This window comes from Bos indicus, chromosome 19, assembly GCF_029378745.1.
Source record: "Bos indicus isolate NIAB-ARS_2022 breed Sahiwal x Tharparkar chromosome 19, NIAB-ARS_B.indTharparkar_mat_pri_1.0, whole genome shotgun sequence".
NCBI lineage: Eukaryota > Metazoa > Chordata > Mammalia > Artiodactyla > Bovidae > Bos > Bos indicus.
Window position 1 is genome coordinate 41998722 of NC_091778.1, and position 23479 is coordinate 42022200.

Here is a 23479-nt window from a genome sequence, read left to right on the forward strand (position 1 = left end):
GGCCCCTTGTCTGGATCTCTTTCTGGGCCTGAGACAAGATAAATGACAAATGACAGGGAGGTTGGTGTTGGTGTGTGGTTTGTGTGTGCGTGTGTGCGTGTGTGGTTTGTGTGTCTGTGTGTGTGGTTTGTGTGGGATGTGTGTGTGTGTGTGACAAGACTACTTCCTGCAGGGCCTCTTTCCTGGGGTGGGGGCTAGGAGGGCTGACAGGGTTGTTCTTTTGAGTTAAGGGAGAGATCCCCCTTCTTTTTCCTTGGGGGTTTTTTCTATGGGCTCAGATCGGGAAACTGGGCCATTTGTAACCCATTTCTGGCAAAGAAAGCCATGGGCCCATCTGTCTGTAGGGCTAACATAGCCCCTTCCTCCCCACCTGAGACTGGGAGGCTCAGGGAAATGTGTGCGTGCTGTGTGTGTTTGTATGAGTGTAGTGGGGGTAGCTTTCTACCCACTGAGAATGCTCTCCAAGTCTAGCTCCCAGCTCTGTCATCCTTAGAACTCACCCCTCCCCTTCCTCACCGCTGCCTTCTGCTCACCTCTCAGAATTGCTCCCCACTCCCCATGTCATTTGCCTTAACCCCTCACCCCCAGAGGCCAGTTTCTTCTTCCTCGAACTGTTCACCCTCAACACAGAAATGCAACCGAGAACCTAACACCCAGAGCGGACTCTTTCTTAAAAAAATCAGTTGCCCGATTTCCTCTGGAACCACTGCCATATGTCTTTTGTACTTCATTCTCCCCAACCTAATGGGCAGGATGGAAACTATTGAAGAGGGAGAGGAGAGGGTCTTCTTAGGGACCTGCTGCAGGACAAGAGGGACAGTGCCTGCCTAAGAAGTGCTGGACAGTCTTGGATGAGGCTGGTGTGTGTGAGGGGGGATGTGTGCAAGCCAGTGGGGCGGACTGGGGGAAGAGCTCTGGATGGGAGCTCGAGAACTATCAATTTCTACCATTGCCTAGAGCTCATGGGAGACCTCAGGAGAGTCATTTCCCTCTCCGAGCCTCAGTTGACTTACCCATACAATGGGTGAGAAGCAGAGACTAATTTCAAAGTTGTCTTCTAGCTTGATTTATAAATTATAGGGGGATGGAAATGAATTTGATTTCCTAGTGGTTAGCAACTTTTAAAAATCTACCATTTATTGAACATTTTAATGATTACCAACAATCCTTTTTAAGGATGTCCAAGCATTTTACATATAGGAATTCATTTACTGCTCAGAACCATCCTAAGAGGTAGGTTCTTTCGTCATCCACATTATGTGCATGCTAAGGCACATCAGTTGTGTCCGACTCTGTGCAACCCTATGAACTGTAGCCCATCAGGCTTCTCTGTCCATGGGATTCTCCAGGAAAGGATACTAGAGTGGGTTGCTGTGCCCTCCTCTAGAGGATCTTCCCTACCCAGGGATCGAACTTGTGTCTCTTACATCTCCAGCATTGGCAGGTGGGTTCTTAACCACTAGCGCCACCTGGGGACCCCCATCCCCATTACACAGATTAGAAGACTGAGGCACAGAGAGACTAAGGATCCAGCCCACGTAGTACAGCTGAGATTCAAACCAGGAGGTCTGGCTGCAGGCTCCGAGTTCCAGGCATTCCGGGCATTGTGCTATATGTTTGCCAAATCCTCTCCATTTTGCTGTTGAGAAATCTGAGACTCAGAGCAGTTGAGCAACAGCTGAAGGTCACACAGCTGGGAAGCAGCAGAGATGAGAGTCCAAGTCGGCCGGGCTCCAGCGTCTCCGCTCTCCCTCACCCACCTCCTGCAGTCCTGCCAGATCCTCAAGTCCCCAAAGCAAGTTTACCTACTTCCCCATGTTGCAGTGTCTCTTTAGGCAAATGAGTTCCTCCCCCGGACCTCAATTTTCTCAACTAGAGAATGATTAGAGGTTGGGCCAGCTGATCTTTGAGGTTCCTTGCAGCTCCGTGAATCCATGGTTCAAGAGATGTGCAGCTCCAGGCTAAAAAATCAGATTTATAGCCTGGGGTTGTAGCTGTGAAGGAAGAGGGGGCGAGGCACTGGTGATGGAAATAAGGGGAGTTTCGGAGGGGTCGTGGGGCTGTGAACCATGAAGCAGATGAGAGAGAAAGAGAGAGCCCTGGGTGTTCCCAGTGAGTCCCTTCCTTCATCCTAGGCCCCCGTCCCACCTCAGGGTAGAGGGCGTTGTGCAAGCGAGCAGCGACCAGGCCAGCAGTGAGCCGAGGTCAGTGCTTCTGAGACACAGGACTGTGGAGAATGGACATTGCTGGGGGTTTTGCAAATACTTGGAGGTATTTTAGAAAAACGTATTTGAAGCCGAGGTGGCGTGTTTGTGCGGTTGGCCTGGCTTCCTGCTCATGACGGCTCTGTTGCATTCCTCCCCTTCAGGAAGGGGGGATATTTTCCCACATGTAAGTTCACTAGGATGTACACACCAGCATTCCCACCCTTACGTCCCGGCACGCTCCCCTCAAGGCCCGCAGTTGTGCTGGGGTCACCCCTCCCACCATGGCAGCTGCGCTGATTAATATTAATGTGGCTGCTGGGGCCACGGCACCGTGTGCCAGCCTCATCCTTCTCAGGGTGCCGGTCCCGGCTCGAGCCCAGTGCAGCCGGTGGAGGAGGGACCGCAATGTGCTTATGAGATGAGAGAATGGTTTTCATTTCCAGGCAGACTCTTTTCCCAATGAGGCTCTTTTCACTTTGGAAAATTGATGGAATCACCTTTTCATGAGTGTTTTAGCTTCCTCCCACCTCCAGACCCTGAGCTATTATAGCACCAGGTCCTCATACATCACAGGCTGGACTAACCTCTCTGGCTTGGAGAAGCCGGGGACTGGGCAGGCATCAGAACACCCAGTGACATGGATCCTGGGCCTGTGATGGGATCAGTGGCTGTTCCTTGATCCCTTCCCCTCCACAATGGGTGTCCACACAATGGAAGGCCATTGTTGCAATAGTGGTCAGGAAGGGTCAAGGGCAGACCTGACTCCCAAGCATCCAGTACAGGATGTATCACGTGGGTCCCATCTCAAGCCCCCTGGATCCAGGATGCCACGGCAGATGGGTGTCGGGGGGAGGTCCTCCCTCTAAATACCATTTGGGAGCCTGGGGAGACTGACTAAGGGACAAGGGCTCCAGTTCCAGACTGAGCTGGGATAGATGAACAGGACAGTGTGGAAGTGCTACTAAGGGTCAGGGAGGGTTCCCAGCCATAGATGCTACAGAGATAACTTGGTTCTTTTCAGAGCTCGGCTCAGACTGTGGCTCTAGATCACTGCTGACTGCATAGGCTTGGGTCCCGGGAGCTCTGGAAAGGTGTTTGCAAGCTGGACACCTTGTCCTGCTGCCCCTCCTCCCTCGTTCAGCCACTCAGGGCCTGTGTCATTGGAAGGGCTCAGAGCATAGCTCAAGCAGACCTTGTGGCTCTGAGCATCTCTGAACAATGAAGCCTGGGGGAGAAAAGGGCTGTGGGGTGGTCAGGTGGGGTGTGGGGTTTGCAAAACAAGAACACACTCATTTGCCATTTACTGAAAAACACTTTTTTCCCTTTCTTTTAAAGTTGTTTCCTCCAGGGAAAAGTTTTATTTGTAATGAGTAAAATGTGCTCTCTTAATGAACTGAAAGCAGAACAGGATGAGAGATGTTTTGTCCCTGTGGCAAAGAACAAAGCAGCAGCTCATTGGCTGGCAGCAGGCAGCACTGTCACCCACCCCCGGCCCCTAACCTTTCTCCTTGCCTGCTCCTCCCTTTGGAGCCGAGCTAAGACCTGAGATGGGCCAGCCATACTTCATCTCTGCCCCAGAATCCTGGCTGGGAACATGGCTTAGGCGGGGCCTGGCCTGTGGGAAGCACCACACCCCATTCAGCGTGGAGAGCCTGAGGAGAGGTGGCGGGCGAGGGCTCAGTATGCTTTTAGGAGGCTCGGAGGCTGCCGATTCTTGCTGGCTCGAATGCCAGAGGAAAAAGAGAGATGGAGGCAGGGATTCAGAGAGTTAGTTTGACCCACTGGCATCCTTGTTCCCCTGCTCAGGCGAGAAATCTCCCCACGGTCTCTTGTCTTGGGGACAAAGCCTGGCTTTCTGGAATACTTTGCCTTGAGTCTTGGGGAGGACTTCTTTTGAGAAGAACATTGATCTGGAATGCTCGCTGGGCCCCTTCCACCACCTAGATCTCACCAACACCTGCTCCCCCACTTCGCGAGGTGTGAGCTGTTTCTTGACTTTCACCTCTGGTTTTGGGGTTTAGAGGATAATGGTCTTGGTTTTGGAGTGTTGCAGGATCTGGGGTAGCTTATCAACCATGTCTCTTTGCAGCCTTGGTTGAGGTAGCTAGCGAGGGTTGGCGTTCTGTCTTCTGCGGCTCAGGTTTTCACCACGAGATAAACCTTAATGGCCAGACCAGCCTTTCCCTCAGCAGCTGTTGGATCTTCTGCTCCATGTCCCTGATCCGAGGGGCCCTGGGAGAGGTCCCTCTAGTCCCAGTGGAGGTGCCTCCTACGGGGAGAAGGTGGTGGTGGTCTCAGCCTCCACACTCATGGAGGACCGTCGGGTGTGCCGGCAGGAAGACCACTGCCGGAGCTGCTCCTGGCTGAGGCAGCCCAGGTCCTTGAAGAGCTTGAAGAGGTCGCTGCGGAACTTGACGCCAATGAAGGCGTACAAGAAAGGGTTGACACAGCAGCGGACGCAGGCCAGGCTGTAGGTGACATCGTAGGCGATGTTGAGTTGCTTGCTGAGCTCGCAGCTGGTGCCGCTGGTGATGTTGAAGTTGGCCACCGTCTGGGCCAGAACCACCCCGTTGTAGGGCAGCTGGAAGGCTACGAAGACCACGACCACAGCAATGATCACCTTGATGGCCTTGTTGCGCTCGAAGTTGCGTGCCTGGAGCAGGGTGCGGATGATGACGAGGTAGCAGAAGCTCATGGCCATCAGGGGGATCAGGAAGCCTACCACCATCTGGGCCACCTGGATGGTGATCAAGGCCTCCACGTGCTCGGTGACAAGGGAGCACCGCAGTGCCTGCTCGCTGCTGCTCTTCTGGATCCCGCTGTACATCACCTCTGGGGTGGAGAGCACTATGGCCAGCATCCAGATGCCCAGGCAGGAGAGCTTGCTGATGAGAAGGACACGGGCACGGTGGCGGTGGGCCGAGACGGCCTGGACGATGGCAACGTAGCGGTCGATGCTGATGCATAGCAGCAGGAGCATGCCACTGAAGAAGCTTATCTTGTAGATGCCAAAGATGAGCTTGCAAACGTGGACCCCAAAGACCCAGGACTTGGCTGCGCTGTATGCCCAGAAGGGGAGGGTCAGAAGGAAGAGAATGTCTGCCAGGGCTAGGTTGAGCAGGTACGTATCAGTCATGGTCTTGAGCCTCTTGAAATAGATGTAGGTCAGCATGACCAGCCCGTTGCCCAGAAGGCCCACGAAGCAAATGATGGAGTACATGATCGGGAGGAACCAGGCTTTGAAGTTCCGCACATCCTTCTTGAAGCACACGGACTCGTACAGCGTGTAGTCCACCGTGGTGTTGTCTCCGATGTAATCGTCCGTGACCTCATCTTGGCAGAGGCACACCTGCAGGGAAGGAACGTGCTCCAGCTTAGCTGAGTGGCTTGAAATCTCACTGCTCTGCGACTGTCTGGAGCAGTGGTTTCAAACTGTGATCAGCATCATCTGCGAATTCTTAGACCCCCATCTGAGACCCACTGAACCCAAATGTCAGGAGCTGGGGCCCAGGAATCTGTTTGTCTAAACTTTCTAGGTGATTCTTCAATTTCAAATTGGTGGCTTCTCATTTTAACATGCTCTTGAACTTGGGGATTTGGTTCATATCATGTAGTAGGATAAGGTGAAGCCTGGGATTCTGCATTTCTAGTAAGCAGCAAGTCTTCTGAGAGACTTGATCTTACAGATGTTAATGGCAGACTGGAAATGGTCTAGGCTTGGGGGTCAAAAGAGCCTTGGCCTGGTTAAATATACTTTGTCTCTCCAAGCCGCAGTTTTCTATTCGTGAAATGGAGATGAATACTATCTCCTTCACCTGGTTGTTGTGAGGTTCCTAACTCAGATTCTGGCATCCTTTTGTCTTCATGGAACTTTGATTTTGCCTGCTGGAAACTCCACAAGAATGGGATGGTAGGTCTTTCTTTTTGAGCCTCCTTTGGAATCTGGTAGAAAGAACTTTCCAAGGGAGGGGGCTTACAAAAATACCCCAGCTTTGGAGGGAAAATCCACTTGGGCTAAGGTTGAGGAGGGCCCAGAGTGAGAAGGTGCTGGTGGTTATAGTCGCTAAGTTGGGTCCGACTCTTTGCGACCCCATGGACTGTGGCCCACCAGGCTCCTCTCTCCATGGGATTTCCCAGGCAAGAACACTGGAGTGGGTTGCCATTTCCTTCTCCAGGGGATCTTTTTAACTCAGGGATCGAACCTGTGTCTCCAGCATTGCAAGTGGATTCTTTACCCCTGAGCCACCAAGGAAGTGGAGTGAGAAGAGAGGAAGGGAAAACTCTGTTAAGAGGCCACAAAGCCCTGGGTTGGGGCAAGATGCTGTGATCATGGGTGGTGAGTGACTGGAAGGCTTCTGGATCCCTGGGGCCCCAGGCACAGAGACCGGCAGGCAGCAGGAGCTCAGGCGATGTGGGCCCAAGTGGATGGTGGGGCTGCAGCCTCAGCTGTGAGTCCTCTTGGGCATGGGAAGGAAGCACAGCCATATCTCCGCCTTCCTGCCATCTTCCCACCCTCTCCCCGCACCTTACTCCTCTCTCTTCCTCACTGTCTCTTCTGGCAAATTCCAAACAGTAGGGCTCACATGTTCAGGGCTTTTTTTTTTTTTTAAGCCTATCTGCAGGGCAGGGTGAAAGTTCAGGCAGACAGCTGTGATTTGATCAATGAAGGAGACACATGGGGTGGCTGAGCTGTGTGGGGCGGGGAGCTGGGCTGGAAACTGCCTCAGCAAGCTCCTGGTCCGTCCTCCGGGAATGGGGCCCTGGGCAGCCCTGTGTGATGGATTTATACGATGGGGGAACTGGAGGGACTGTAGAGGTGATGAAAGGAGGCTCTTGGAGAAACAGTGTGACTGGTTCAAGGTTACTGAGCCAGAACGGGAACCCAGTCTCCTGATTTGCCTGTATCCTGGCTCTTTCTCACTTCCAAATTCTGGATTAATCACTGTTCTGTGTGGGGACAGGGTGAGGACCAAATCATATCCTGCAGCCTTTTTTGGGTCATTGCTATCTTGAGAAGAGATGTCAGTGGCAACCCTTTTCTCTTTTCCGGATATGACTGCAGCCCGGGAGGCCTGCGAGAGGCTGGCTGTCCTTGGCTATCCAGGGTAACACCCGAGACCTCAGATCTGGATATAAGGGGGTTCTGGGCTTCAGCGGGCAATACACCCAGCCTCTATGACCTGTGCTTCCCACTGCCCCGTTCTGCCTCCTTTTTCTCTTCTTCATACCTGCCCCACCCCTCACCAGGGGCCACCAGGCTTGATGTCTCTGCAGCCCACAGCCCCACCACATCCTGCCCCATCTGAGCCACCCCCATCTCCCCAGGTAAAGAGGAGGATGAGCCCAGCTGTCCCTCATCCCCTCCCCAACCTTCCAGCCTCCATTGTTAGCACTCCAGCCCTCTGGAGTCCTGGGAAGAGGGGAGATGGTGGGGAGGGAGGGCTGTTGGGGAAGGGGGCCAGGCTGTAGGCTACAACCCAAGCTCCAGGAGGCCTCTGGGATGGGGCTTTGGGAACAGTGCCCAGCTTGGGGCCTGCCTCAGGCCAGAGCTCCTGGAAAACTGCCTCTCTGGCCTCCAGACCTGGGGAGGAGCCAAGTTCTGAAGCACTGCCTCTCCAGCTCTGGCCTCAGCCGCCTCCTCCGGCTCCAAGAGAGCTCCCAACCCCAGCAAAGTCGGGGGAAGAGTGGATTTCTAACTCTGACACTTGGTGGGTGTGGATTTTCTGTCTCCACATCTGGGATGGAGAAGCTGAGACCTGTAAGCTGGTGGCCTTTGCTCCTCCAGAGTTCTGGGCCCCCCTGAAGGATGGATTCCATTCACCCTCTGTCCCTCCAGGGTTCCCATCCTCCCCTCCCCTTCCCCCAGTGAAGCTCAGATCAGTCTATTTCAGAAAAGGGAACTGGGGCTTCGAAGGGAGCATTTAGCTGGAGGTCTTGGGAGGAAGACATGTTTGGGGCGATAGGATAGTAAGCTGCCCACAGGTTCTTTTCTCATCTCACATATGAAGATTTACACTCATGGGTGTGGGCACATATGTTCCAGACCCAGTAACCTCACAGCCTTTGCTTTTTGGCAAAGCAAAGAACTCTCTCCAAGAACTCAGGAGTCTTCTTTTCTGTCTCCTGGGTGGGGATATTGGAAGTGAAGTGGGGAAGGCAGGGTAACCTGCTTTCCCAAAAGTTTTAATTGAAATGGAGTAAAGGGATTCAGAGAACACCTGTGGCTTTCTAGGGTTACTCAGAAGATGGAGAGGGCAGCCATCGGCTTAAAGAAGACCAAATTTGTGCCTGGGTCTATTTTTTTTCCAGTAAATGCCCAGTGACTCCACCAGAACCCCAGGGCCTGGGTTTAAGGGCTAGGTTTGCTGAGGGGCATTTGGGAGAGGGAATGGAGCTTTCCTTGGCAGGCAGGACACCTCACCTGGAAAATGACGAGAAGGGCCACCACCAACACGTTCTTCATTGGCTTCCCTGAAGGAGACAAGGTAGGAAAGTTATAGCTCAGCAGGGCTAGCTCTTTGTTATGAAAAAACCCCACAGAGCCAGGGAGAACGCAGGGAACTTTCATCACAAGCTCTGGACACTGCATCTGAGAACATGAAAGCCAGATTGTGCCTTGGGGCACCTGGCCAGCGGCCCAATCTCACTGACATCACCTCTTCTTGCTCCTCAACTCCAGAACGGGTCCTGGAAAGGAGGGGGATCAGAATGCAGGGCAGGCGCTCCCCCATCCTGGCTCTTCAGGGTCTCTTCTGGAATTGGAAAGTCCATCCTGGCCCAGATTATCCCTCAAGGCTGAGCTTCAGCTGACCTTGACTCTTGCATCTGGATGATCCCCTCCTACTCCATGCTGTGCAGGAAGCAAGGTCCTGAGATGGTGGAGGTGGTGTGTGTGTGTCCTGCCCTGCTCTGGTGCCAGGAGCCAATGGGCAGCATTTTTCCTGCACCCAGTGGGTGGGCAGCCACCTATGAAGCCCTGACTGTTTCCTGGTGGAGGCTGGCTGAGGAGGTAGACTGCTTTCACAGGGCTGCATGAAGGAGTGTTCCTTACTGCCTCTCAAGGCCAAATAGGAAAGTTCTTCTGGGACCCATGAGGCTTCCCCAAACAGCCCTCACCCGGCTGTTTGGGGGAGCTCAAACAGCTGGATGGATGGCTCATCCATCCAGCACTCATTGGTGGTTCACCTGGTCCATGCCCCTAGCCTGCTTTTGGGCCAGGGACATCGTCCCTTTTACCTAGTTCAGGCCCATAAATGAGGAGGTGCCCAGAGACTGTGTGCTGCTGAATGAATGAATGAATGAATGACTTGTTTGCCCTTCTCCCAAGCTGCCCTGTGGGGACCTTGCTGTGTGGCTGTGTGACAAGAGTGAGGCCATTCCCTGAGGTCACTTGACTTGCATGGATATGTTTTCTCTTCTTTAACTTGCTTTTAATCTAGGGCCTTGGTGAAAGAGAAAAGAGGCAGGTGAAAGAGAAAAATGGTGGGAAGGAGTCAGAGGCTGGGTACTTTCTGGAAGCCAGGAGGCCCTCCTTAGTTCTGAACAGCAGGTTGAGAACCCAGGTTCTCCCAAGGCCTGATGTGAGCCCTGGTGGCTCAGTCCTGCTTGGTGGCTGAGTTGAGAGCTGGACTTGGAATTTATTTCTTCCAGGGGGTCAAGCAGGGGAGACCAAGCAAGTCGACAGGGTGATTTATACAGAGGTCTTATCTCACTTAAAGTCTGAGAGCTGTGCCCTATTCATCTCTGTAAAACCCCTTCCTATAATTGGACCAGCCCATGGGAGACAGTAACTGTGATGCCAGGAATGAATACAAGGCAGGACTTGCTGACCCATCGCACCTCTAGTCTCAGGAGGTTCAATAGACCAATGCTTGGGACCCTGCTTCTAGCACCTTCTGGAAGCTCAGGGAAGGAATTCCTTCAAGCAAGGAATCCTGCTTTCCAAGATGCAGCAGCACAGGGCCAGTGACTCCGTGTGCTTGGCCACAGCACCACCTGCTGGAAATTTCATGACATGACATCCAAGTTGCCATTATCCAGGGAGTTTGCCTAAGACGGGAATTCTGGGGTTGGGGTGTCTTAGAGGAAGGAGGAAGGGCGTGGAGCCACATAAATAAACAGGCATTTCTCCTGTTATACTGCACATTACTGCTAGGCACATCTTCCTCAATCATAGCTCTGATGCCAACCCCCATCGTGCCCTCCTGCTAAATCCTTAGGACCTCTCTACCAGTCCTAAGGATGGCAGCCTGATGCTGAGCGTGGCTGTCCAGCTCTCCACCGTCTACTTGGACCTGACTTCCTAGCTTCATCTTCTATTTCTGGGGGCAGGAGCTGTCGTCCCCAGCTTGCCCCTGAGTATTTGCAGTCCTGGGTGGGAATGGATTTTTGTGCAACATCACGGCTCCCCTCTCTCATCCCCCTTCCTTGCTGAATTATCCCGAGAGCCCCTGAGCTTGAGTCCACATCTCTACCCTTAAGCACACTCTCTTCGCGGTCCAACGAGCTGCTCAACCTCCACTGACTCATCTTGGTGTGAAGCGCTCGAGGTTTCTTTAAACATGTACCAGTCTTTCGGTTACTCTAGAGAAAGCCTGCTCTGACTTGTCAGTGAGAACTGAGAAACCTCAAGGTTTTGATGTCACAACGGGTGAAACACGAGGGGCAAGAGCTGTGCTTCTATTTCACTCCATCAACCTCCTTTCCTGGGCCCTGTCCCAGTCCTTTTGCCACTGGCTGGGGGAGGGCTCAGGACGGGGGCTAGAGGATGTGTGTAGGTGAGGTCTCCCTCCAGGTGTGTTGGAGACGGTTGTTGAGCAGGGATCTTCTAGGACCAGCATAGGTTGTTTTTCAAGAAAGGTGACCAAACAGGAACTTGGGGGAAACTCTGGTATGAAGCAGAGGGACCTGGTCAACGGCCTTGACTCAAATGATTTTTGTCTGTTACAAAGTCATAAAGCAACTGGCCTTGGGCAGCCACCCGGGTGGGGCCAGAGAAGTTGGGAATCTCAGGGGCTGAGGAGTGGTTGAGTGATGCATTGGGTATTTTCTGAGTTCTTGAGTTTCAGGTAATGATCACAACGAAAAGGAAATTCCCTAGAACTCCAACCTTAGCTCCCAGTGAGAGAAACTAGAGATTAGTAACTTTCCCAAGGTCACACAGCCGGCTGGTAGTGTAGCTGGGCTTTGAATCCATTTAATTTCAGAAACCACACTCCCAATTCCTCTTCCGTGCTGCCTCTCAGACTTTATGTTCCTTTCTCTCCTAATATCCTGTGAGTTACCCCTTGTGAGTCTCATTCTGTGTTTCAGAAAATAGTGCTCAGAGAGGTTAACCCACTTGTTTGGGTCACACAGCTGCAAAGAGATGGGTCTGAGATTTTCGAATGGAAATCCTGCTACTTCATTTCTGTTGAGTCTGTTGTGTATTGGAGCCTCTGTGGAGCATCACGGGAATCCACACTCTCCTCCATCTATTGGTCACTTGTTCTGTTGCTTCTCTCCCTGTAACATCCCAGAGCTGGCCCCACTTCTACCCTGACATAAGGCTTTGCCACCCCAGAGCTCCTCTGAAACACAGATCACGATATTTAACTCACCTAACTAAAACAAAAAAAATCTTCACTGGTTTCTCATTGCTTTCAGTAAAAAAGCCCAAAGTTTTTCAGCAGTGCCATACAGAATCTTAAAGATTGACCCTGCCTGTCCGTCCTACCTCCCTTCCTTCTCAGTACAGCCAGGTGCTATACATCCTCCTCAACTTGCCTCTTCTTGTCTCTATTAGCTTTTATTAGAGCTGACCAGCTGGGAGCCTGCAGGCTGAGTCCACAGGATATTCTGCTTTGTTACATGGAGTTTAAAAAAAATTGGATTTGGATGCCTTTAGGTGGGGCTAACCTCTGAATCACTCCACTGTCCTCCACTTACTATATCTTATGCCCATTCCCTCAGTTACATTACTGGCAATTGAGCCATTGAGATCACTAGTCCTGCTACCTCCTAGGCCCCTTGCTTTTCCTTGTCTGCTTCGAGAACTTCTACACATCCTTCAAAACCCAGCTTAAATGCCCCGTGACTCATAGTCACTGTTCGTTTCTTTAGGTTTCACAATTGCCCTCCTTTTACCCCATCAGCACTCTCTTGCCCCTTCTTGCAATGGCTCATTGACACATGTGTCTCTCCCTGCACCAGACTGGTCCTGCCTGAATTCTTCCATCAATAGCAGTTGACTGAAAGTACCAAGCAAAGAGGAGAGATTTCCCAACAGCTCCCCCAGGCTGCAGGGTTCCCCTCTTCCCCAGTCAGGCTCCCCCAAAGGCCAGAAGGGATCGGCCCTGAATTCCTTCAACATCTCCCTCTGCCACTATCTCTGGCTGAGCTGTGGGAAATGAGTATCTCATGGCTCATTTTTTTTCTTCTCTGCTTTGGAAAATTCTAACTGAAGTCTTAGGCCCCATTTCTTGAAGATGGATGAAGAAGGCGCCTCGGGGCTGCCCATTCAAATCATGAAAAAGGCCAGCTCAGCTCTGGTTCTGGCGTTTCTCATTTTGTGTAACAGAAACTCTACCCCTCACTCATCTCGGGCGCCCTGCTGGGCTGACAAAGAGAAAAAAACAGATCCTCTGTGGCTCATCCGTCCTACAAACGGCCCAGAGCCCTGGAGCCTGATCTGAGCAAAGTGTCTCCGTGATGTCCCCCGCTACCAGTATTTGGGGCTCAGTCAGCCGTTGGGGCTCTCTCGAATTGAGTGAAGCAGTAACAACATCCTTTTATACTGGAGACATGTCCTGCATTAAAGGGACCTCCCTCCTCTGTTAATGCCTGTGAGTCTAGCACCCCAAACCTAGTCCTTGGGAGGAGGACCCTCCGTGCTGCGCTGTGGCTGCTCTCGCGGGCTCATCGAATCGGTGATGTGCATCCCTCTCTGACTCTCTGCTCAGTCGTTTCATGGCTTGCAATCGGCTGACAGCTTGCAATCAGCTATGATGGGAGAATTTACATCGTGGAAATTGGCAAGCACTACATATCAGGGAGCCGGTTCTCTAGGCTTTACTAGTGCACCACGGGGACCTGCTTGGTTTCTTTCACAGAGGTCAAACAGAGGGGGGCAGGATCGGGGTCTCCAGGGGACAATGTCTGCATTCTGGTACCATGGTTAGTAGGGGTAGATGTCTGGGAAGTGGGATTAGTGGGCAGGCTGCTGGAAGGAGGGGAAATTATTTTTAATAACTAACATCAGAGTTCTTGATGCCATTCATTCATTCCACAAACCTTTCTCTGCTCACACCTCCAAAGCCCCTGGGAATCAGAGGTGCAAGAATCAAAGCCTGCCTTCCAGGAGTTCTGGGTCGGTGGGTGCAACAGCCACTTTAGCCCTTTGACAGCTGTTTGCTGAGTCGACCCTAGGTTCCGAGTGGGCGGGAAAAGCCGACATGAAGGCAAGAGGCTGTGGTGTGATAGGGAGGGGTGTGAGGACAGCAGAAGATGAACAGGGAACCTTCACTTTTTAAAGCCAACCTCTTGTGGCTTTGAGGCTGCTGTGGTGTTTGTTTGCTGGTGAGAACAAGCCGTCCAGGAACCTGGCCTTTGTAGCCTCAGCCCAGTCTGACTTTAGCTGAGATTTGTAAATGGGGTGTCTGGAGCTGGGTGAACCCCTAAGAACCTGCTTGGGGCTTCCCTTGGCTCCCTCTAGTTAAGACCAAGGTTAGACCAGAGGATGGATTTTGGAAAGGGAAGAGCCATCTCTCCGGGAAGAAAAAGTGAGTGAGACTGGGGGCTGAGTTGGAGGCCCTGGCTGTGACTTCAGCTGAAGGCCCCTCGTGGTCTCATTTTGTGTTGCCCATTCAACCTTTGACTGGCAAGAGGCAACAGCTTCCCCGTGGGATGTGCAGCAGAGAGAAAATAAGTGCAGCTCGTGTTGCTCGTATAGTGTCATTTACACGATGCACTCACCTTGAATCTACCTCTCGTCATAACCCTAAGAAAGCAGACAAGCTCAGCCCTATTTAGCCTGGGAGAGAGGTGGGAATAGGCGGGCGAATGGAGGGTCCTGAACCCTCCAAGATTTCTCTGATGAAACGGGGCCCCCAATAGCCTTTCCCATCACCCCCTGGCTAGCCAGAGCAGGTGCTGTCCAGATCTGTACCACCCCAGCCCTGGCACCTTCTGCAGAACCTACTATTCTTGGTAACAATGGTCACCCCCTTCCCCAGGTCCGAAAGAAGTACCTGGAGGAACAGGGGAGCACGTTCTCTGGGAGGAGCCACTGATTCCCACTAAAACCACCTGGTCCCTCTGGGAGACTCCCCCATGCCTTCCACCCCATCCTCCATCCCCATTCCACAAAGTCATTCTGGCGGTCCAAGTGACCCCGGTAACTGCTATCTCTTTCACTTGGGGGAGGCTCACTCACCCAGGTCCATGACTCTCTCGGCGGCTGAAACCACACAGGAAGGTTGTGCCGGGGCTCTGTCTGGGGAGGATGTGGTTCTAGCCCCTTTTAAGCTTTGAGAGGAGCCACCCTCTCCCCTGCCCCTCCCATCCCCGCTCCTCCCACTAGTCCGGCCTCACTCAGGCTCTGGACTCAGGTGGCTTCCTGGGACCCAAGAGTGTGAAGGGTATGAGAAGGTGAAAGAGAGTGACAGCCCACTCAGTGGTCATAGGATCATGAATCATTGGGTCATTTACATTCAGGAAGCCCCCCTTGCAGACTCAGGGCCCCGCCCAAGGCAGGGGAATGAAACTATTTATTGATTTGATAAATGTTTACAGCCTAGGTATCACATGCCAGGGAGCTGGAGATAAGTGAAAGATCCATCCCCATCCTTCCCTTGCCCAACTCAGTGCCACAGGGGACTACATTTCCCAAACTGCTTTGCCCTCTGGCTTTTGGGTAGGTTTGGCCAGTGGGAGGCACTGACAGATGTTGGAAAGCAGAAGAGGAGGGATGTGCCAGGATCTCTCTCTTTTTTTTGAAATTTATTTATTTTTAATTGGAGGATAATCACTTTACGATATTGTGTGGTTTCTGCTGGACATCAACATGAGTCAGCCATTGGACCAGGTTGTCTCTTTTCTCCTCTTTTTTCTTTTCTTTCGTTTTCTTTACTCTTTTCTCTCCTCTCCTCTTTCTTTCTTTTCCTTTTAAGTACAATTTTATTGAGATATAATTCACAAGTAAATTCACCCTTTTAAAGAGTACCAGTCAAAAAGAATTTTTTTTTTTTTTGGTATATTCACGGAGTTGTGCAATCATCACCACAGTCTATTTTGGAACATTTAAAATAGCTTCCTCCTGAAAAACCACCCCTCCTCAACCCTTACTCATTAGAAATGACTCTCCATATCCCCTCCATCCCCACCCCCAGCCACTGGTAACAACAAGTCTACTTTCGTCTTTTACAGACTTGCCGATACTAGACATTTCTCATAAATAGAACTATTCGCTATATGGTCTTTGTGTCTGGCTTCTTTCACTTAGCATAATGATTTCAAGGTTCACTCATGTTGTCATATATAACGATACTTCATTCCTTTTTATGTCTCGATAATATTCCATTGCATGCATATACTCCATTTGGTTTATCCATGATGAGCTGGACGTTGGGGTTGTTTCCAGTTTGGGGCTATAATGAATAATGGTGCTAGGAATTCATATACAAGTTTTTGTGTGGACGCATGCTTCTTTTTCTCTAGAGAACATGCCTACGAGTGAAAATGTTGGGTAATATTGCAACTACATGTTTAACATTTCAAGGAACTGTCAAGCTTTTCCCAAAGTGGCCTCACCATTTTTCATTCTCATCAGCAATGTACGAAGGTTCTACATCCTCAACAAAACCTGTTCTCTATTTTTTTTTTTTTTTGGTTCTAGCCATCCTAGTGGGTGTGAAGTGGTTTTGCTTTGTGTTATCCTAATGACTAATGATGGCGAGTGCCTTTCATATGCATGTTGGCCATTTGTGGGCTTCCCTGATGGCTCAGTGGTAAAGAATCCGCTTGCCAATGCAGGAGACATGGGCTCAATTCCTGGGTTGGGAAGATCCCCTGGGAAAGGAAATGGCAACCCACTCCAGTGTTCTTGCCTGAGAAATCCCATAGATAGATGAGCCTGGCGGGCTACAGTCCATGGGGTCGCAAAAGAATCAGATAAGACTTAGAGAATAAACAACAACAGCGCAACGTTAACCACTTATAAATTTTACTTGGAAAAATGTCTATTTAAACCCTTTGACCATTTTAAAGTTGGATTGTTTGCTTTTTTACTGTTGAGTTACAGGTGTTCTTTATATAGTCTTGATACAAAAGCTTTATCAGATACATGACCTATAAATATTTTCCCCCAGCCTGTGGATTATCTTTACTTCCTTCATGGTATCCTTTGATGTACAAAACTTTAAAATTATGAGTCAAATTATTTTTCTTTATTCACATTCTTTTTGTGTCGTATCTAAGAAAATAGTGCCTAATTCAAGTCCATGAAGATTTATTCTTATGCTTCTTTCTAAAAGTTTTATAGTTTTAGTTCTGACATTCATTTTGAGTTAGTTTTTGCGTATCATGCATATTCCCTTCTATTCCAAGTTTGTTGAATTTTGTTAGTTGACTTCTCTCTGTCCATTGAGATGATAATTTTTGTCCTTTATTCTATTAAATATGGTGTATTATAGAGACAGACTTTTAAATGTCAAACCAATGTGAATTCCTGGGATAATTCACTTGGTCATGGTGTATAATCTTTTTTTTTTCTTATGTATGTTGCTAGATTTGGTGAGGATTTTTGTTGAGGATTTTGGCATCTATAGGGGATATTGGTAAGTAGTTTTATTTTCTTGCAATATATTTTTGTAGTTTTGGTATTGGCTAAGTTTAGTTGAGGCTTTGTCAATTTTGCTGATCTTTTCAACGTACCAACTTTTGGTTTTGTTGGCTTTCTCTATTTTTCCTATTCTCTATTTCATTTAAATAAATATTTCTAGTCTTTGTTACTTTCTTCCATCTTTTTGAATCAGGTTTAGTGTGTTCTTGTTCTGATTTCTTAAGGTAAAAGCTTAGGTTCTTTATTTGAGATCTTTCTTCATTTTTCTAATATAGGCATTTACATTTAATAGGCATTATAAATTTCTCACTAAGTACATCTTCAGCTATATGCCATAGGTTTTAAAATCTTTAATTGGGGGTGAGGATAATTATTTAACAATGTTGTGTTGGTTTCATCCCATAGGTTTTTATATGGTGTGTTTTCATTTTTATTCACCTCAAAGTATTTTCCAGTTTCTTTCCCTGTGAATTCTTCTTTGACCCGTTGATTATCTAAGAGTGTATTGTTTAATTTCTGCATATCTATGAATTCTTCAAATTTCCTTCTGTTATTGACTGTGGTCAGAGAACATACTTTATATGATCTCAATTCTTTTAAATTTATTGAGATTTGTTTTATGTCCTAACGTGTGGTCTATCTACGTTCCGTGTGCACCTAAGAAGAATGTGTATCCTGCTGTTGCTGGGTGAAGTGTTCTACAGATATTTAATAGGCCCAACTGGTACATAATATTGTTCGTGTCCTTTATTTCCTTACTGATCTACTGCCTCATTGTTGTATCCATTATTGAAAGTAGCATATTGAGGTGTCTCTGACTGTGATTGTTGAATCGTGTATTTCTCATATTTCTCCCTCCAATTCTGTCAACATTTGTTTCATTTATTTTTGGTCTCTGTTGTTTAGGTGTGTGTCTGTTTACTTGTTATGTTCTCTGGATGGATGACCCTTTTTATCATGATTACATATCCTTTGTCTCTGCAAACATTTTTTGTCTTAAAATCGATGTTGACTGATATCAGTATAGCCTTTCCAATATTTTGAGGGGTAAATATTTGCATATTTTTCCATCGCTAGGATATTTCCTATCTCTCTCTGCTTCCAGCACCCGGTGGCACCCCCAGCCATGGCTGCATGTTTTTGAACCCAGAGTCCATCAGCCAACCCCTGTCTCTGTGGTGCCAGCACCTGATGAGTAACCTGCACTTTAGTTCCAACTCCTGCCCTATTTTCTGGGCTCTGGTAGCACTACCTTTTCCTCTGTTCCTCCAGTTCTAGGGATGGTGGCAACTTCCTGCTGTTTTTAATATCTGGGTGGCTTCACCATCCACTGTTTGACTTATCTGCTCTTCTATCATCTGTGTAACTGACTCCCTATGTTAAATTCCTTTTGTCTGAAATATCTAGAGCAGGTCTTCTTTTTTTTGCTTCCACTCTGACTGATAGAAGACGATACCTATTCCTAAGGAGTTTAAGGCACAGTAATCCCTCCTTTCCATGGTTTTTCTTTCTGTGGTTACAATTATCTGTGGCCAACCATAGTCTGAAGATAGCAAATGGAAAATTCCAGAAAAAAACAATTCCAAATTTTTAAATTGCATACTATTTTGAGAAATGTGATGAAATCTTGTGCTGTCCTTCTCTGTCCCACCTGGGATCCCCATTGACATCACCATGGCTTGATGATCTAGGATCACTTGAAGCAGACAATACTGCTTCTGATGATACCTCAACAGTAGTATAATGCTATGTTACAATGCCATGTCATTCACCTCACTTCATTGTATCAGGTAGGTATTTTATCATCTCACATCATTATAGGAAGGAGAGTGAGCACACTGCAATAAGACATTTTGAGAGAGAAAGAGAGAGATCACATTCACATAACTTTTGCTACAGTATATTGGTATACTTTTTCTATTTTATTGTTAGCTATTTTTGTTGCTCTCTTACCATGCCTAATTTATAAGTTAAATTTTATTATAGATACGTATGTATAGAAAAAATATAGTAAGTATGATACATAGAGTTTGGTAATATCCATAGTTTCAGGTATCCACTGGGGGTCTTGAAACATATCTCCTACAGATAAGGGGGGGGACTACTGTGTAGAAAAAGTTAAGGCTAGATTGCATCCCTGTTGCCTACAGTTATGACTGAGACCAAGCATGACATGATGCTTTACCTAAAATGAGGGAAGGAAATCCAAGATTGAATAGGGCTGGAAGAAAGGTGGACAAATAGAATAGCTTTTCTTCGCCCTAAAGATATGAAGAACATTCAACTGGGATGCAGTGCATTAAGCCAAGCTTCTCACCAGTTCTTTGTATGATCTTGGGTAGGTTGCTTCCCCTCTCTGGGCCTCAGTTTTCTCAAGTATGAAGTGAGGATATGGATTGCCTAGGAGATACCCAAGCTTTGGCATCTGAGACTCTGAAGTGCAGAACTTTGTTGTGGCATCCTGTCCACTGCTTAACCAGTCTCTTTTATTCCAAATCCCTCAAATGGAGACCTGAGAAGCCCTCATGGAACTGGAACTTTCCTTCCATTATAAAAATTCTGGCTGCTCCCATCGCTGGTACTTGGAGGCTGCTTACTTTTAAAGATATAGACAATCTTTTGCACCAGGTGGGAAAGACTCTAGTGGGTTATATCTGGGTAGGGTGTTGTCAAGGAAGGGCAGAGCAACTTCAGTTTGGAACTATTCTAGAAGCTTCCTCCTGAGGTCTTTTTTCATGTGCCAGATGCTTCTAAGAAAAATTGAGCTTAGAGGCAGAAGACCTGTGTTCCAGTCTTCCTCTGCTGGAATGTTTTATGTGGCTTCAGACAAGTCAATTCCTCTCTCTGATTCTTGGATATCCACCTGAAAATAATGATATTGGACCACATAATCTCCAGGCTCCTTTCTCAGGATAATCCTTATTGTCCTCAGGGATTTTCTTGGTTCTCCAGCCCCATACAGGCCCCAGAGAAGACCCCAGATCGCATCCACAGGATACAGGGCAGGACCGAAGAGCTCTGTGGTAGATGCGCCATGTTCTTAGGGGGTAAAGGAAACATCCTGATTCTGATCTTCTCAGAAGACTCAGCTGGATGCTAAGCCATGGTGCCCACCCCAGACCTCTGCTCACTGTCCTTACCAACCTCTCCTACTCTGGCTGTGTGAACATGGCACACTTTGGGCTGGAGGCCTTCAGCTTCAGTTTCTTAGCTGATCCCTGAGCAAGGCAATGGGGATTCCCTAGTATTTCTCAACACTCTGAGCTTCTCCTCCACATGCTAGCATTCAGTTAGTGACCATTCACTCTTTCTGAGAGGGACAATATAGGAGGAACCTATGACTTTCCAAGTTGCATGCCATCCTTCGAGGTCCAGGCCCACCTTCTCTTTCTTTCCTCCTCTGAACACTCATAGCACTTAACTTCAAGGACACTCAAATTGCCATTTATAACAACAGCATGGGAACTGTTTTGTATTCAAGCAGAGACGTTATGCTTTTTGGAAGAAAGATTGTGCTCTGTACATTTTTGGCTGGTCTTTGTATTGTGCCAAACAATGCTGTGATTTTAAAAGTATATTTTTAGGGCTTCTATGGTGGGTAGAGTGGATAGGAATCCACCTGCCAGTGTGGGGGACACGGGTTCCATCTCTGGTCTGGGAAGATTCCACAGGCCTTGGAGCAACTAAGCCCGTGTGCCGTAACTACTGAGCCAGTGCTCTAAAGCCCCCAAGCCGCAACTACCGAGCCCACCTGCCACAACTACTGAAGCCTGTGTGCCTAGAGCCTGTGCTCTGCAACAAGAGAAACCACCGCAATGAAAGTCTGTACATGGCAGTGAAGAGTAGCCCCTACTCACTGCAACTACAGAAAGCTGGCACGCAGCAACAAAGAACCAGCATAACCAAAAATGAAAAATCAAGTAAATAAAACATGTTTATAATATCATTCACTTACGGGTGCCCTGGCTGTTATCCTCTGTCTCAGCCCACTTGTTAAGACCATGTGTTGCATACCTAGGAAAAGATTTAAAGCCAGCCCCTTGAGACTGCTGCTTCTTTCCCTCTGGGTAATCTTTTTTAAAAAAAATTATTAGTTTTTTTTTAAATTGTCTGGAGAATCCTAAAAGTCAAAGCAGGGACTCTGGAAGTGAAACCCCTTACCAGTGCTTAGGTACTGGTTTCTGTACCAAGGACTTGTCCATAAGAGAAGCAAATGCATCGTGCTCACTTTTATCTGGGGCATCTTTGTACCACTTGGTCTATGGTTTTCCAAAGATTGATTGCCTTACAGAAATGGAGGCAGTTTGGGACTGAATACCTAATAAACAGATGCTTAATGAATATTTGATTCATTGATGATATGATTCCAACCTTTTTCCTAGGTGACACCACTTCTTCCAGCTCTCTCTTGGGGGTTCCTTTCTTCTTTTTAAATATATATTAGGAGCTGAATGCAGATTCTAGTCTCAGCAGCAACTTGAATAAAACCTGTATCATGGTAGAGCAGAGAACACCTTGCTGCCAGGAATAGGCCCTAGGACATCCATATTTCCTCCTCAGTGTCTTCACTCACTCATTTATTCAACAAATATTTGATAAACACTAATATGCCAGGCACAGTGCCGGACTCTGCAGATACGAAGATGAATACCCATGGTCCCTGATCTTGCCAAGCTCATGTGGAACATGGTGGGTATATTAGCTTGGACCGCCACAACAAAATACCACAAACTGTGTAGCTTAAAGACTGGAAATTAATTTTCTCACAGTCAGTTGTGAGCCTGGAAGGCCCAGATCAAGGTCCAGGAGGAGCAACCTCTGTTCCTTGCTGGCAGATGTGTACCTTCTCATTATATCCTTACATGACCTTTTCTTAGAGTGTGCAAGGCGGCTTGGAGGGGAGAGACAGAGAAAGGAACAAAGAGACACAGAGACACAAATACAAGAGAAAGACACACACAGAGAAAGCTTTCTGGGATCTCTTCCTTTTTAAATTAGTTTTATTTTTGACTGCACTGGATCTTCGTTGCTTTGTGCAGCCTTACCTTAGTTACGGTGAATGGGGGCTACTCTGCAGTGTGGTGTACAGGCTCCTCATTGCAGGGGCTTCTCCCCTTGCAGAGCACAGGCTCTAAGGCACAGAATCAGTAGCTGTGGTGTTCTCCATGGCATGTGGGATCTTCCCAGACCAAGGATCATGTCCCCTGTGTGGGCAGATGGATTCTTAACCACTGTGACACCAGGGAAGTCCTGATAGCTCTTCTTATAAGGACATTAATCCTGTTGGGTTATGGACTCACTTTTATGATTTTATTTAACCTTCCTTCCTTAGAGGTCCCATCTCCAAATACAGCCACGTTGGGTCTTAGAGCTTTAACGTATGAATTTGGGGGGATGCAAACATTCATTCCATAACAGTGGAGGAGATGGAAAAATCAAGAGGCAATTGCCCATAAGCATTAAATGTGTAAAAACAGGCATGGATACATACAGCTGATTCATGTTGTTGTACAGCAGAAACTAACATATATTGCAAGCAATTATACTCCAACTAAAAAAATAAAAATAGTCATGGAAAGGTAGATACTAAATTCAAGATGGGGGTGGAAAAGGGTGTCAATGGAGAGGGATTTTTAGGAGCTGAATCTGTGTTGGTAAGGTTTGACTTGTGGTGGACAAAGATCTCAATGTAATATTCTTTATGCTTTTATGAATTCAGTATTTCATAATATTTTAAAAATAATGGAAGACAAAATTAAAGCCCAATGTAATAAGAGCTAACTAATGAGGGGAGGGGCAAGCCCAACATGCCATAGAAGCACACAGAAGGGAATCAGGAAGGTTATGGAAATAGTGCTATCTGAGGGGAGCAGGGGTGACCCAGGAGAAGAGAGGAAGGTGGTGTTGAGAGGTCAGGGCAAGAGCCAAGGCCAGAAGTCTTGCCTGGCAGACCTTGAACAGCTTGCTCACTTTTCCCAAATCACTCAATTTGGGAGTTGGGGGAACAGGGAAAGCCGCACTGTTTAACCTGGCCTCCTTGCAGGGGAGATGCGTCTGGGGGCCAGATTTCTGGCCTTTGTTACTTGCACAATGATCTGGTTGTGTTTGACACGTGAGATGTATTTTGCTTTGGCTGTGTGTTTGGAGTGAATCTCTCCCTGCTGTTGTGACATGTGAAACAGATGGTGTGTAATGTTTGTCCCATAGTTGACTGTTCCCCAGTACTCTTCATGTCCATTTGTCCATCTGTCCATTCACTGGCCCATCATTTACCCAGTAACCATTTACTGAGTATCTGCTCTGCCAGGTATCATGTCAAGAGCAAGGATCTGAAGACACAATATACCATGGTCAACTAATAACTGAAGAACATGTCAATTAATGGAAGGCAATGTCTCCACATTTGTATGAGGCTTGCATATTTCCAAGCACATTCTTTAGTCTAATCGCATTA

At 48.2% G+C, this 23479-nt stretch overlaps 1 protein-coding gene across 1 annotated transcript; it reads right to left on the reverse strand.

Moving 5' to 3' along the window:
- Positions 1 to 1116: 1116 nt before the first annotated feature.
- CCR7 (C-C motif chemokine receptor 7) lies at positions 1117 to 14711 on the reverse strand. Its single transcript, XM_019982525.2, has 3 exons — positions 14620 to 14711; positions 8629 to 8678; positions 1117 to 5556 (listed from the first exon to the last, which is right to left on the reverse strand). Exons 1-3 carry the CDS (start codon positions 14627 to 14629, stop codon positions 4477 to 4479), a joined length of 1140 nt encoding a protein of 379 aa, XP_019838084.1. The 5' UTR covers positions 14630 to 14711; the 3' UTR covers positions 1117 to 4476.
- Between the last annotated feature and the right edge of the window lie 8768 nt (positions 14712 to 23479).

Bases quoted from the DNA above. Each gene is read 5' to 3' on its own strand.
- CCR7 (XM_019982525.2), bottom strand. The intron at 5,557-8,628 runs GTGAGGTGTCCT...CCTTCCCTGCAG, and splicing joins CCCTTCTCGTCATTTTCCAG to GTGTGCCTCTGCCAAGATGA.